The 16,123-nt window shown below is 38.8% G+C and overlaps 1 protein-coding gene across 8 annotated transcripts in view; it reads right to left on the reverse strand.

The window, feature by feature from the left end:
* Positions 1-14,567, reverse strand: part of NRG4 (neuregulin 4) — a 190,103-nt gene extending 175,536 nt beyond the window's left edge. For 4 of the 8 annotated variants that reach the window (XM_053223682.1, XM_053223684.1, XM_053223686.1 and 1 more), the window contains exons 1-3: positions 14,070-14,567; positions 11,552-11,613; positions 8,309-8,399 (exon numbers count right to left, since the gene is read on the reverse strand). In XM_053223682.1, the coding sequence (XP_053079657.1) occupies positions 8,388-8,399; positions 11,552-11,613; positions 14,070-14,565 (570 nt within the window). In that variant the 5' untranslated portion in view covers positions 14,566-14,567 and the 3' untranslated portion in view covers positions 8,309-8,387. Of the gene's footprint in view, positions 1-8,308; positions 8,400-8,908; positions 12,641-14,069 lie in introns of those variants that run through there. The other 4 variants (XM_053223687.1, XM_027067841.2, XM_027067838.2 and 1 more) reach the window with 4 other exon arrangements.
* Between the last annotated feature and the right edge of the window lie 1,556 nt (positions 14,568-16,123).

The raw sequence follows: 16,123 nt of genomic DNA on the forward strand, positions 1-16,123 counted from the left end.
GACTAAACAGGCATGCATATATGAAGGACAACTAGTTTTATAAGTGATTTGTTCATCTGAATATAATTTTGGCTTCCCTTTGCAATCTCATGACTATGGGGGCTTAAATAATAAATAGTGAGCTAACTAGAAGAGCTGTGCAGTTTGAGCAGATAGTGGCAAGAGATGAGGTCAGAGAGGAAAGTATCCACATAGCAATGCTGCCTCCCATAGTGAAAGAATATGGGCACATGTATATCAATACAATTTAAGAACAGCCAGTAAACAAGGTAGCCAGGAAAAGTAGATAGGAGAATCATCCAGCAGAAAAACTTTATAGGGTAGTCATAAAAGCCACCACTCTAATAACACATTCTTAAAAATAAGAGTAATTTAAATAACGAAAAACCCAAGCTTTAAATTTTGTTTCAAATTCTTCCTGTAGAATATATAAATCTCCCTAGAAATAGATCAGATTTTTCTAGCCAGTTGGTTAAAACCACCCTTTTAATACATTTAAGAGCCTCCCACTTAGATGTTAGCTTGCTAACAATCTTACAATATTAGTTTTTTGTCAGGCCTGACTCAGGGCACATTAGGAAAGAAAAACAAAATATTATGTATGAGGCCAGCAACAAAACCACAGTGGAGACCAGTACATCTCAACACCTCAAAATTACTTACTATGTATTTAGGTATGGTAATAATAGATGGTATGGTAATACGGTAATAATTAGTGTTAGGCCTTTCAGCTTATTTCTTAAATAATTTTAAAAGCTTTTGGTTTTAGAATGTACAAAAAAAACCCCCCAACATCAGGTCAAAATAATCTTTCTCTTCCTAAGAAAGTACTTAGATCACATCTTGTCAATGTGAATAAAAATTAGAAAGCGAGTTTTTCCTGAAGCCAAATATAATTTTTCTATGAAATACACCCAAAGAAACATGTCTATTCTGCTTAGCTCCATATTTACCTTTGTATGGTGTTCAAGCATTTCCTTATGTTACAAAAACTGGCACACTTGGCTATTACTTCTAATTAATTTTAAAAAGGGCAAAAATAAAAAAGCATAATCTTAAACCTCATAAGGTTGAGTTAACAACTGGAATAAAACAAATGTCTGAAGTGAACAAAAACACTAAATGGACATTGGAAGAAAAAGTACATGCTCTGATATAAGGCAGTTAAAGTAAAACATCACTTTGGAATAAACATTTACTAGTAGTCAATGACGCAGAACTAAAAGACTGTTCCACACAAAAGCCAAGACTTTTATATCGACCTGTTCCACTGGAGTCAGCAATTTCTTCCTGAAGACTTTTACAGGGTTCTAACAATCTTTAGCATTTCTTATTATATAACTCAGCATGAGAAACTAATTTTCAAAAGGTATTTAATTATATTAAAAGTGCAATGCTGAGCTATGGCAATATTCGATTCCAAAAAGTAAAAAAATATAATCTGGGCCACATATTGAGAAGATGCCATAGTTAACACTTCAATAATGCAATTTCACATGTGAATCAGTCTATTGTAAAAAGTTAAAAAAATCTTTTCCTCTCTTCATATAACCATTATTTACTAATAAGTAATAATACTAATAATACTAATAATCATGACTAACAATGAACAAAAACTATCCTTGACATTGTATAGAAATAGACGTTTATACTATAACAGTTAAGGACACTGGGTTATAGGGAACAGAGAACTTAGTTCACAATAGCATATACAAATATGGACTCATTATTTTCAAAAAACAAAAAATCTTGAACTCAGTGATTGCTAAGGTTGGTTTAGTAGTGAATGAATTCATCAATATCTTCAATATTTTTGCTCCACTACACTGAACATATTGACCTTTTGTATTCATATTTGTTGTCTAATGATTGCAAGATGATCACTGCAGCTCCAAACATCATATCTAAGGTCAAAGCAAGAAAATGGAGTTAACCCCAGCCCTGTCTGACCCTTTATTTAGAAACAGGGAAAGCCTTCCATGAAGTTCTCCACCCCCCCCAGATTCATGGATTAGAATTATATTACTGCAGCAGTAAGAAAGGTTGCAATTAAATATTTAACTTCCTAATTTTTATGGTAGCAGTAAGGAATGGATATGGGATGGCCAACCAACAATGTCTGTCAGGCCTCAACTCAATACACACATGTGCGCGCACACACACACACAATTTCTTACACATATGTTAAAAAGAACAGACTTATCATTTCTTCAAGAAGACAACCCCACTATTTCACCCAATTACTGCAAGAAGTCGGATGTCTGGGTGATTTTCTATCTGTTCTATGTAGTACAAATATGGCAACTCTTATCTGACCATCTATATGGCTAAAAGATAACCTGTCTCTAAACGATTCCCTTTCTATATATATTTATAAAATAATGAAAAAGAAACAACACAGTGGCCTCAATAAAAATTCTATTTTTTAAAAATTTTTTTAATGTTTATTTATTTTTGAGAGAGAGACAGAGCACCAATGGGGGAGGGACAGAGAGAGGGAGAGGAAGATACAGTATCTGAAACAGGCTCCAGGCTCTGAGCTGTCAGTACAGAGCCTGACCCAGGGCTTGAACTTGGGAACGATGAGATCATGACCTAGGCCTAAGTCGGACACTTAACCAACTGAACCACCCAGGTGCCCCTCAATAAAAATTCTATTGCGAAAAGGGGACAACAGGAAGCACACAGTGGTCAACAGTTCACAACCCACATCATAATCTCATTGGTCAGAAATCAGAGATTCCTTAGCAGGCAATAAGGTAAACTCCCTGGTTAGCCAATCTGGCAGCTCTTAGTTTAAATCTCTGGAATATCTGCGTTGACATTGTCCTCTATGGCCATATCTAAGGTAGGTTTTGAAGCAGATGCTCTTCTCAGGGGCTCCACAGCTTTTGTAGTCTACTTCATGTTGGTTTGACTTAGGAAAGAAGGAATGTGGACTGCTTAGAAGGTAAAAACAATCACAACTAGCTGCCACCTCTATATTATAGTTCCCTCAAAGATGCATCAAGCTTCTGGGCTATTTTCTCCAGATCAATTCCTTGTATGAGTAACCATAGCCAAAAATCATTTCTGAAAATAAGTTTTAGGCCTGGAGATTTTCATCTCTTAGCTACTGACCTCTGAACTCTCATGAAAGATTTGAAGCAATTCTAAAAATAGTCTTAGGTGAGGAGGTACTGCACATAATCCTACAAAATTCCAAATTATGAGACTCCTTGTCCATTTAGAGTGTGAGCTAAAGGCAGAATACCTCCATAGCAAAGCTATATTTTGTTGCCTCCACTGCTCTCGTGCTGAGGGGCAGTAATTTGAGTTCACCCCTTCTCTAGGATCCTTCTGAAAAGCCACAAAAAGTAACCAACACATGACAACATTCCAAATTTCTCCTATCATTTCTCCTAACACTGCAGCTTCAATTTGCACAGTCAGCCTTCCAAGAAACAGTAGGCACAGGTTAATCAAATGCTTTGCTATTATACAACAGAGGTTACAACTTTTCTCCCCCCTTTTTCCCCCATAATAAGCCTGGAGGTAGGCAGTCTAAGGTTGGACACACTGTCCAACAATGTTCTCGACTCTTTTGATCCTTCTCCTCCACAGTCCTCAGTTTGTTTGGAATCACATTTTCAGTATCATGCTTGCCATCTCATGGTTGCAAGATGGCTGCTACATTTCCCAGCTGCATGTCTGCAGTTAAGGCACAAAGAAAGTGGAAAAAGTACCAGCCACCTAACAGTCTCTATATTAGGAAAACAAAAGCCTTCCCTAAAGTCAGCAGACTTGTCTTCAGGATCACTGGCAAAAGAGAATGGGATGGTTATAAATGACTTTAACTAGGGTTTTTTGCTTGAAGATGGGCACATTGTTGCCCCTAAGAAAATGAAGGTGAGCAACAGGGAATGGGTATTAGAAAGGTCACTAAGAATATGTGCCATGCATAGGTATTTATAGTTTTAAGAGAACATTTAACAAATAAAAACCAATCTCTATTTGGTGAAATTTCAGGCAATATAACAGAAGTGGCAGGGGTGGGGGTAAGGACCTCAGGCAGTGCTACAGAAATATATTTTAAGTAAAGAGATCTCTACTCATCCTACTTAGGAGTCCATCCCTGAAATTAGCACCCTTTAGCAACTCAGTTTTTCACAGACTTTCCCTTCCTTCAATTCTGAACCCACAGATTCTCTAAAATACCCATGTTTATTAACAACCGTTTCTATGGCAGCAGAGCCCCTGATGGTAGGGCACAGGGGTGGAGGCTATTTATAAGTTAAGGACTGACAGTACATGCCAATAGCAGCTATTATTGATGATATCCTTGAGGAATTTCTGAAAGAGATAAATTTTGTGAAAACAAACAAACCAAAACAAAAAACAAAAAACAAAAAACAAAAAAACAAGACATATTCATGGTGCTTGTTGTTCACCAAGAAACTTCTTGATTATAATTTGGTTTCCCATCTAGGTCCAACACCTGAAAGAAAAATACACTGAGCATCCTGGTATGACTGGTTTATGTAACAGTTTTATCTCACTGCAAAGTAATAAATTTACATTCTGGCTTTACATATTCAGCTAATGAGGTTGTTAGACTAATGTAATGCTCTATGAGACATTTAATGACCAGATCAGGTTTCTAAGACCACAAAACTGAGACTCAGATCCTGGTAAATTCACTAAGTAAGGTTATATTACCAGTGTGGTCTTCTGAATAACAGCAACTGGCCTAACCAAAGCAATAGCCCTTCACATCACTAAGTGTACTGGCATGACTTCTTTAACACATTTATAGAAGGGAAAAAAAAAATTAAAAAAGGGGGGGGCACTTGGGTGGCTCAGTCCGTTAAGCATCTGACTTCAGCTCAGGTCATGATCTCACAGTTCATGGGTTCAAGTCCTACATCAGGCTCTGTGCTGACAGCTGGAGCCTGGAGCCTGCTTCAGATTCTGTGTCTCCTTCTCTCTCTGCCCCTCCCCTTTTCATGCTCTCTCTCTCTCTCAAAAATAAATAAACATTAAAAAAATTTTTTAAAAGAAGCACTAAGTCAATTTTCATTCTACACAGCAGCTCACAAAAGCCATTTTTTATGTAAATTGTGCCACTTATCAATATACTCAAGTCACCAATGTTTCAAAGAATAGTTTCAAGCAGCCTTCAACTCACAATTTATATATATATATATTATACATTTATTTCACATATACATGTTTCATATACATACATACTTATACATAATATATGTATTATACATATTATACATATGTATTATACATTATGTATACATATGTATTATACATATTATACATATGTATTATACATTATGTATACATATGTATAATTATATACATATGTATTATACATTATGTATTATACATAACATATGTATAAGTGTAAGTATATATACAAAGGTATGTAGTATAAGGGTTAAGGGCATGGGTTCTGGAACCAGAGACATAGAATGCAAATCCCAGTTCCACACTGAAGCATTCCACCACAGAATAAGTGTGTGACACTGGGTAAAATCTTTGCACCCAATTTCCTCACCTATACGAGGCAGCTTGAGGCAGAATAATAGTGCTTACTTCAAAGAGTTTTCTGAATAGAAAATGAATCTATACATGTAAAGTGCCTGGCACATAAGAAACAGTCAACAAATGTTAGCTATCATTACTCTTTTTTTTTCAGTTTATTTATTTATTTGAGGGGAAAGGCACAGAGAGGAAGAGGGAGAATCCCAAACAGTCTCCACGCTGTCAGCACAGAGCCCCACGTGAGCCTCAATTCCACAAACCATGAGATTATGACCTGAGCCAAAATCAGGAGTCGGACACTCAACCAACTGAGCCACCCAGGTATCCCAGCTATCATTACTCTTAATGGGAAAACCTAAATAGTGCATGGCTGCATTTTACGCAAATAGGAAATGATTTGATAATAAAGATTCATTTTATATATAAAATTCGAAATAACACAGATTCTCCCAAATTAATAATTCATCAAGAATTACAGTTTCAAAGCTGACTGGTGAGTGATTTAAAAAACTTTCAAGGGGCACCTGAGTAACTTGGTTGAGCATCCCACTCTTGATATTGTGTCAGGTCATGATCCCAGGATTGTGAGATCTCCCTCCCTCTGCCCCTCTCCCTCACTTGTGCACTCTAAAAAAGTAAAATAAAATAACTCTTTTAAGCTACTGCCATGTGGCCATAGCAAACTTTCCATTCTTTGCTGCTAAGAATAGTCTTGAATTATCCAGGTCTCCTACAAAATGCTACAGCTCTACAGAGATATAAAGAAGATAAAAATCATAGCTTTCCAACCCAACCCCTTAGTGTTATCCCTAGTACCCTAGCCTTTCTAAAGGTTTCCTATGGCTTTGAAGACTAGACACTCTACAATCAACATCCAAACAGAGTTAAGTCTCTGAACACTGTCCCAGGAAAACTCTTCTTGAAATAAATGGTCAGTCAGCCTAGTGATTTTTCACATGTATGTGCCCTTCTCAGGCCTGGAATAATTACTATCTTCCCCCATTTTCCTCAGTATACATAACTGGTCATCTTTAATATTTTCTTGCTCATAAAGAAATATTCTCTTAATGGCCCTGATTTTCCTCTAACATGTGCCTACTTTTCTCTTTAACTCAAATACTACCTTCATTTCTGTTTTAGTCACCTCGATCAGCATGTTGTTTTTCCTTTTGCCTCTGACCATCACATCTTCACACTCAACCCCCCTAAATCACACTCACTCCAATTCTTCGACTTCTCAAGCCATTCTTAACTCTCCACCCCATTCCCCATCGACTAGAGTCCATTTCTTTTTTTTTTTTTTAATTTTTTAATGTTTATTTATTGAGAGAGAGAGAGAGAGAAGAGAGCATGAGCAGGGAGGGGCAGAGAGAGCAGGAGACACAGAATCTGAAGCAGGCTCTAGCCTCTGATATGTCAGCACAGAGCCTGATGAGGGGCCTGAACCCACAAGCTGTGAGATCATGAACTAAGCCAAAGTCAGACACTTAACCAACTGAGCCACCCAGGTGCCCCTAGAGTCCATTTCTCTAAGGATAAACTCTTTTTATCCTAAGTTTATTTTTTACTTCTCTGCAGTTCATTTTTAATAAAAATCTGGTTTTCCTTTAACTCACAAGGTGCATTTTCCAATATAACTGTTTAGTCCTTACTTTCCCCTGTTTCTCAGAATCAATGGAAAGAAGTGAGAACAGCTTGTCTTTGTTCCCAAATGCCATTTTCAGATTATCCCACCGTGGTCCACTTATTGTTTGACATTGCCACCTTATCGCACATTTCAGAGAGCAGTCCTCAACAATCCTGAACACACTCATCTTTAAATTTATCCTCCCATCCTTCTCTTGAGTCTTGATAAAAGTGATTCATTAAGAGTCCATAATTCCATTTCTGTCAGTGTTAATATATATTCATATATGAAACAGAAAAATTAAACATGTTAATAAAGGTCACATGGCCAACAATGGAACTGAATAAAATATATGACTATTTCTGGGCTCATAAAATAACTTTATAACTTTCCATGATACTCCTGAAGTCAAGTTCTATAAATTTACATATTCTATCATTAGAAATATACCATGTTAGCTACTGCCTTAGACATAAATCACTGTGTTTTTCAAAATCAACCATAGCATCATAAAATTAGATGGATGTATAAGTGGATTAGATGGATGTATAAGCTATTCTTGGCAGATGATCAGGCTACTTAGACCTTTTATAAAGCAGATTCTACAATTTCGTAACATAAATCCTTCTAATCTTAAACATCTTAATTTCAAAATCTTTGATTTTTCTAATGTAAATTTATCCTGCTGTGTTTCCCCTAAGGAGATGGGAAAAGGACAGGTACCATTCTCAGTATGACAATATCTTACCTGCTTGAAAAGTATGATTACCTCTTAGGCTTTGTTTTCTAAGCTCAACAACTTGGACTATTTTCCAGACTCCTATTCTCCAAAACTTTCTTAACCTTCTTTAGTTCTACCCGTATTATTTTTAAATCACAAAGACCAGACTTAGATTTAGCCAGTTTACAGAACTTTGTTGTCTGTAATGCTTTTATAGTTAATACATAATTGAACAGGATTCTACACGTACAGGCTTCTGAAATGAGACTCCAGCTTCCATAAATTAAAAGTTACAGAATTTCCATACTGTGGAGTCTACCTTATTGTCTCTTAGTTAATTTAAACCCATAATCTATGGTTACAGTTGACAAATCATGGCTATATGTATGGTTCCAAAACATTAGAAAGAATTAACAAATACTTACCTGATTTGTCCTTGGGTGAAACTTTTCCTCCTAGATTGCAGAGTAGAGAGGCAACTGGCTCTCACTTTATAATTCACCTCTATTTCTTCTGCTTTGATAGAAATTATGGCAGCCATAAAGAAACATAAAAATGGGAAATATTTTACGTAACAATTTTAGTAACATATGAAGAGAAGGAAAGTAGAATCTGTTTACCAATTTCATATGAGCCTTTCTTTTACCTAGTGATACCCTAGCAGAAATTTTACTTTGTTAATATATTTAATTTCTCCTCCTTCCCCAACCTTTTTTTTTAAGCCACAGGAAAACTATTCATTATTAAATACAAGGCTAAAAGTTGGATTAAGAGGGAAATAGAATTTTATTAAAAGGGTATTGAATGGGGGAATGCCCTTTCAAGCAGGGAGTTCTGGGGGATGGCAAGGAATTATATTTCTTTTATTATAAAAGTTATTTTTTGTATTATGTCTCTACCAAGAAAAAATATTATGCATAGAGAGTTCATAAGAATTGTCATTTCAATAAGGTAGTAACCTTCATGAAAAAGGAGGAAAGTGGCATACAGTATCATCTGTCTTCCTCTTTCAAACTCCCATGCCCCAAAAGGCTTTACTTTATATGGCACTGAGAAGATAAAGGCAGTGGCTCACAAGACCTTAATTATATAAAAGTAGCATATATGAATAACATAAGTTTTTATAACTAGCCAATTTTTGGAATGCACAATCCCAAAGAAGTTTATGCTCCTTCTGTAGTCCTACAAATAATGAACATAAAAGTTTTATTAATAGTGTAATTTTGTAACTGCAAAACATCAAAAACTCATTGAGGCACAATTTGATGTATACATGTGAGTCACTTGAGGCACTGGGGTTGAACTTGGGGTCTCTGAATCAGGATCTTGGTTCCTGAACCTACTAGCTATGTGATCTTGAGCAAGTTACTTAATCCCTTTGTACCTCAGTTTTCTCATCTATAACTATACCTTCCTAATAGGGGCTGTTTTAAGAAAAATAGGATTCCATCAATAAACACATAGTCATGTGCTTGCTAAGTTTTAAAATAGAGCAATCTTACTATAGTTGGAATATAGGATCATTTTCCTTATATACATATTCATTATATACACATACATATTCATTATATACATATATATTCATTATACACACACACATATAATATATATATACACTGATATTCCATTTTGACACATGAATTATGTAACCAAAAGAACAGTTTCCTCATGAAAAACAAGTAAAGTTCCAAATATTAAGCTTATAGTAAAGCTCAATTCATTTGAATACCATCCACTTTGTGATCATTTTAGCCCAATGGTATATTCAGAACATGACATACAGAGGGGGTTTGCCTTTAACACCTCCTCTCCTATGTGACAAAATTATTTCAAGTAATGATCATGGAATGAAACAAATAATATCCAGGAAAGAAACAGATCATGAAATTCTTTTATTCAACTCCACGTCTATGCCAATATAAGTATTATAGTACCCCCAAAAAAGTAATGGAATTAATGTTTTTGAAAAAAGGAAAAACTTAAACCTACATAATGGTTTGTTGACATACTAAATAAAAACATTACACCTCCTAGTCTCTTGATTTGTTCTCTAGTTTTAAAGCAAATATTAACAAAAAGAATAATTTTCAAAGTTAAAAATATTCTGATTCAATTATTTAAAAGAATGATTTCACATATGAACTAAAATGTGTACTTACCAACCCAAAATATTACACCATCAAGTTTGCACTTTGTTTTACTCTTGAGTTTACCATACAAATGAAAACTGTAACTGGTCACACAGAGTAACAACACTGAAGCAATCATTTTCTGTTTCTTCATCCTTATAATCACTGTGCTACCACTGTTTATTAATAATTAAGAATTATTTAAATGAGAGATATAGACCAAAGGAGTTGTAGACATGAACTGTGCCCAAAGCTCTGAATTACCCTGAACTGTTATGAATCTACTTGGGGAAATACTCGTATAGATGAGTCTATGTTTACTGAAGGCCAACTGTATAACTGGGAGTTCTGTGAATTAACTTCCATGTAGAATATAGTTATTAAATGGTAATTAAAATGTGCTTACAGCTTATATATACATTATTAAAACTAACTAGAGAAATTGTTTAGAACTTAGACTGATAGATTTTTATCACCGACATTGTTTAGAATTTCTGATACATAAAAATTACCAGTAATAAGTAGACAAACTTTTAGTGGGTTTGTGATAGTTTAGATTTTCTAAGGACAATGAGAATTACTACTGCCTACACCCAAGGTGATGCCCTTTTTGCCCCACTCTCTGAATGCCACTGCTCAAGGTTGAATCTACCATCAAGGTACTATCCTTGAAGATGGGTTTGCTGAATTATATTTAACCTACTTGTAAGAAAACCTTTTTAATAGGAATTTTTAATTTTTTTAATGTTTATTTGGTTTTGAGACACAGAGAGAGAAAGACAGAGCACAGGATGGGGAGGGGCAGAGAGAGAGGGAAACAGAATCTGAAGCAGTCTCCAGGCTCTGATATGTCAGCACAGAGCCCAATGTGGGGCTCGAACCCACCAACGGTGAGATCATGACCTGAGCCGAAGTCGGACACTTAACAAACTGAGCCACCCAGGCGCCCCTAATATGAATGTTAATTGAAGACCTACTGCGTGTATGGTAGTATGCTTTGTGTTTTATCCACACAAGACTGTATGCACATGAATTTTGCTGATTTTAATTCAATCATATTTATTCATTAAACCCATCTCAGCAGGATTTTTTAAGAGCTCTTTTGTTAGCACTTATTGTCTATACTTAAATGTTTAAAAAAGTATCACACAAAGTCACATATATTCCATTTTTCAGGATTCTCACTAACTCAGATTGCCTTCTCCCTGTGTGTTCCAAATAAATGAAGAAGCATCATAAACCAACATTTAAAAAAGGTTTTAAAACAGATACATAAACATTAACAATTTAAGATCTCTTGGTATTAAATTTCACAAATCATGTGGCATCAGATTTATATGTTCCATTTTTACAAGCAACTACCTCAAGAGAACAAATTTTAACCCTGATATCAATCTTTTTTCAGATATTCACAAGATCAACATAATCTCTAATCTGCCCTCTCATAATCTTACAGCGGCATACATGCACAAACTTTCTGATTATGTGATTCTAGTACTCTTGAAAGAGTCTTTTTAACTTAAAGAAAATCGGACTTACCTCAAAAGACATTTTGGTATGGGATATTATGCCAATTACAACCACATTAAAACCGGGTATATCTGGCAAGAAAGTGACATACAAGGCTTAAACCCAGTTAATTTCTTCCACTCCTGCTTGATAACCCCATTTTCCTATGGCTGGGGGGCTCCCTCACCCACAAAATTCCCTCTGGTTAGTTACCTAGTCTTCTGAAGCATACCTGTTCTGTTTAAACAGTTAAACAGTTAAACTGCCCCTGGGGCAGTTAAAAATAAAAATCACATGCCACTTTCCTGCAGATTAGATTTTAATGGATTTGAGGTAAGGCTCCAGAATCTGATTCTAAACAAGAGTCCCCAAGTGATTCTTGTAGGCAAGTTTAAGAACAACCTAAAGAGGCCTGCCAGAGCTGTTCAGTTCCTCTAAACTGATCAGCCTCAAGGGCTAGTCCTCCTCTGGGTATTAGGGGTATTTGAAAACAAGAACAGGACAAGTTTGGAGAAAGCAGAACGCCATCTTGTCTACCTATCTCTGTTTTCAACACCCTGTATAATTTACCTAAAGGGGTGAAGATTTTAATTGGGAGTATGTGCTGTGAAGTAGGATACCACCAGGGGTCAGCATAGAGCTGACAAATTATAGGTGTTCAGGGATTTTTGACTTCACACTACCACCTAAAATGGTTGCACCTACATTTTCCATAAACTCAGATTACCAAAAAACGGGGGGTGGGGGGGGGGGAGTTGGGGCACCACACTTAGAAGATACAGGTAAAAGATGTTAGTACGCAATTTCTACATAGTTTTCTCATTCTCTGTCTTTATGAACAGCCATGTAGACAGAAAGTTCCCTTGAAGTAGCATTGTACCTGGAACCAAAAATTGTATTAGACTACAAAGACTCCAGGTAACTAAAGTGATGTTCCAATTTGTCTGTAAATTTCAAAATACTTGTCCTACTCTTTTAACTAGCATTGTAACTGGGTGTTTTTCAACGGTATTAATCAAATCTTTAAAGTTCTACTAAGTGGGGGAAAACTAGAGTGGATAACAATGTTGGCCAACTATGCTAAGGCTTTTTTTTTTTACACCTTTTTTTGAGTGTAATTAAAATTTCATCCATCCTCCCAAGATTTCTTGACACATCCCCACTTTCTCCCTTCCAGTCCACATTTCTTTCTTCTGGAAATGTAGAAGAAAAATTCTCTGGCAACCCAGGTAGCTTCTACAAATATCACCTCCAAGGCTTTTTTTCCCTCTGAAATTGCACCATTAGGGTAAGAAACACAGATGAGGGGTGGCCTGAAAAAGAAATTTTACCTATTCCCAGCTTGCCAAATTAGATACTCACACCCTACCCAGACATTCCTGAGTCTGAGAAGAGCATGATGCAGCCCCTGGGGCAATTCCTTGACCTAGGTTTTTACTCTTTCAACTCCACAATTTTCATCTTTTAGCTAGGAAAGCAGAAGGGGAGGAGGAAGCAAGAATGACAAAAACACTCCTGGGAGGCCAAATGGGCCTAAACAAAACCAAAATCTGCTTCAGAAGAGGTAGGAGATCCAGAAAATAAGGTTGTCTGCAGAGCCAAAGGCTACACTGAAGTGTCCTAGAAAGGAAGATTTCCAAACTTTTCAAGTATCTTAACAAAAATGTCAGGACCCCATAGGAAAATGGCTGTATTTTTGGCATGAGTTGATACAGACTACAAATAAAAGCTATGAATCCCAGAAGCTGCCATAGAGACCATGTTCCACTGCTCACGGCACCTGCAGACATTAGACTCGTGCATGTATATGCGAGGACTCTTTTAACCTACAGAGAAAAACTGTGGTTGCATCCAGAATCCTCACCTACTCCACCTACCCACCTGCTAACCAAGAACTATGGTCCTAGAACTCAATGAGGTCAGTATCATCTCCAAGGGGTGAAATCTTACTATATGTATAAGATTCAGCTACACTTAACTGTAAATAACTATACAGTTTATCAATCATATTTGAATTTCATGTGGGGGTGCGGCGATTCGTGAGCAAAATGTCTAAATGTCTCAAGAGGACGATAAGGATAGGGAAAAAAAGGTTGAGAAACACTGCCCTACAAGGGTCCTGGGCTGAGACTATCAAATGAGGCTTCTGCTAGGTATTTTTATCCCAAGACAGCACATGGAGGGTCAGGGGTTTCTGATTCTGTTACGACCTTGGCCAGAAAGAGGTGGTTTTCCCCTGGGTGGCCTCAAAACGTAGAGGGTAATGCCTGCCATTCGCTCCCTCACCGAGTGCCAGGTGCGGATGTAACGAAAACCCGGCAAAGAGCTCGGGAAACTGCAAAGCGCTGCACCAAAGCCAAAGGAGGTTTCTTAGCTTGATCTTACGAAATCCCCCAGGCGGGGCCCTGCCGGCCAGCGCACTTGTTGCTTCCCCGAGGCGCCCCGCCCGCCTCCAGCTCAGATCTTCCCTTCGCTACCCCCTCCTCTCCTCCACACATGCACACGCGCCCCCACCCCGCCCCCCGACTCGGCCGCGCGACCCCCTCACCCACGCCACGACGCCGGCGCGCTGCGTTCGGGCCCTGGTGGCTACCCAGCCCCCGCCCCCTGCCCGGCTGCAGCCGCCAGCCGGACCCGCCGAGACTGCTGTTTCCTAGACAGCCGCGCCGCCGCTCCGCAGCCGCCGGGGGCGCGCGCGCGGACGGCGGGAGGCGAGGGCGCAGGCGCGAGCCCTGGTAAGCCTCCGGAGCGAGACCGCGCGCGCGCCCCCGAGCGCGGTGGGCGGAGGAGCCCAGGGAGCGGCAGAGCCGCGAGGGGGCGGGGGGGCGGACAGGGGAGCCCCGGGAGCGCGAGCTGCGGCCGGCACCGCTGCAGAGCCAAGCGAATCCTGAGCCCAGGCAGCAGGTATGTGTCCTCGAAGCCGGCCGTGGCCGGGGCTTCCCCGCCTCGGTGTCCGGGTCCTGTGGCCGGGCCGGAGGTAGGGGCCAGTCGAGGTTTGCAGGATGCGTGTCCGGGAGGGCTGGGATCTCACCGCTGACCTTCATCCCCGCTCTCCAGGGGAGCAAGAGGAGGGTGCGTGGGGCAACCCAGGACTTCAGTGCCAGCCTGGGAATCTGCTTCTCGTCACATGCTCCTTATTTATTTTTGCAAACTGCTCTGGTTCGGGTCCAGCTGCAGATGTTTTACCTCCCATTCTTTGCCTCCGTGTGCCATCTTGCATTTATTAATAAAACATGCAAGCTGGGGTGTGGGGGGTGGATTGCTGCTGGGGGAATCCCATTGCAGTATGGGATGAGTGGCGCCTATTTTCGGTTTTCAGGCGTGGTATTGAAGTGGAAATCCCACACCTTGGGCATTTGTGGCTTGGTTGGTCGTGACCACTTCCTACTGGGCTTCCCCCATTTGTCTGGAGGCGCTACAGCGGCAGGATGGGCTGTCAGGAAAGGATGGTGGGTTTTCACCGTCAGGCCAGAATCCCCTTCAGGGGACAGGTGCAACCTAGGGCATACAGTTCCCTGCTTGCTAACTTGCCAAGGAGGCTTAAACCCCGAAAATTGTTTCCCTTGGTTGCCAAGAGGAGGCCTTGAACAGAACCCTCCAGACTTGCATACTCAAACTCATTAAGGTTTTGCATCTGAAGATGACTAAAGCTTGACACCTGTTGGAAGTCAGACCCCATGAAATCTTCCATAATTTAGCCCACCAATGCTTGCTTCAGTCACTAATACCTAGCGATAAGCCCATATTGGTTCTTCCTATCTTCTTTAATACTGCTTGGCTTTTGTTTCTTTTAAAATAAAACCTCTGATATGATGCTCCATATGTTATAAATTACATGATTTGTTTATATTCCATAAACTTAATAACATCATATCCTAGAGACTAAATTTCTTTAGTGTGTATGTTACCTATTTCCTAGCTTCTCACCTTGCTTCAAGCATCAGTCGGAAAAGCGGGATATATGTTTTCACTGTGGTAAAAAGAATAGTAAAAACTAGAAGCGTAGAATATAAATGGTTATCACAAGACATTGGGATATGGCAGTAGAACTATTAGCTTGTAAAATATAGTCTGTGTGCCATATCTAATCATGAGGACACATTCTTAAATGCTCATATGTGCCAGGTACTGAGCTAAAGGCTGTTTGTGCACAATCTCATTTGGTCCTTAAAACAAACCTATTATCTGCATGTTGAAGATGAAGAAGCTAAGACTAAGAAAGGTTAGCTAACTTGCTCAAGGTCACACAGAGCCACGATAAGGGTGCACACTCAAAAGCGTGTAATTGCTGGAGGTGGAGGGGTATTGGAAGGAACCTTTAACCCTGGTGCTGCTGCTGCATCTACATTTGCATTTAGATCAAGCTTATGCATGAGCATACATGCTTGGATCCGATTTTCCATTTCATAGATTCCACATCAGTCTTTGCAGCTTTCCAGTAAGAGAAACTGTTGTTTCAGAATGGGTCTGTGGAATTTTTTGAGGTGGCACTGAGCCTATAAAAAATGGTGTCTTAAACATGCTTCCATTTAACTCTCTCAAACAAGCAGTTAAGTTCAAAAAGTTGTTTCCCTTCAGATTTAAATCTGTAAAATGTATATG

This window comes from Acinonyx jubatus, chromosome B3 (genome assembly GCF_027475565.1).
Source record: "Acinonyx jubatus isolate Ajub_Pintada_27869175 chromosome B3, VMU_Ajub_asm_v1.0, whole genome shotgun sequence".
NCBI classification, from domain to species: Eukaryota; Metazoa; Chordata; class Mammalia; order Carnivora; family Felidae; genus Acinonyx; species Acinonyx jubatus.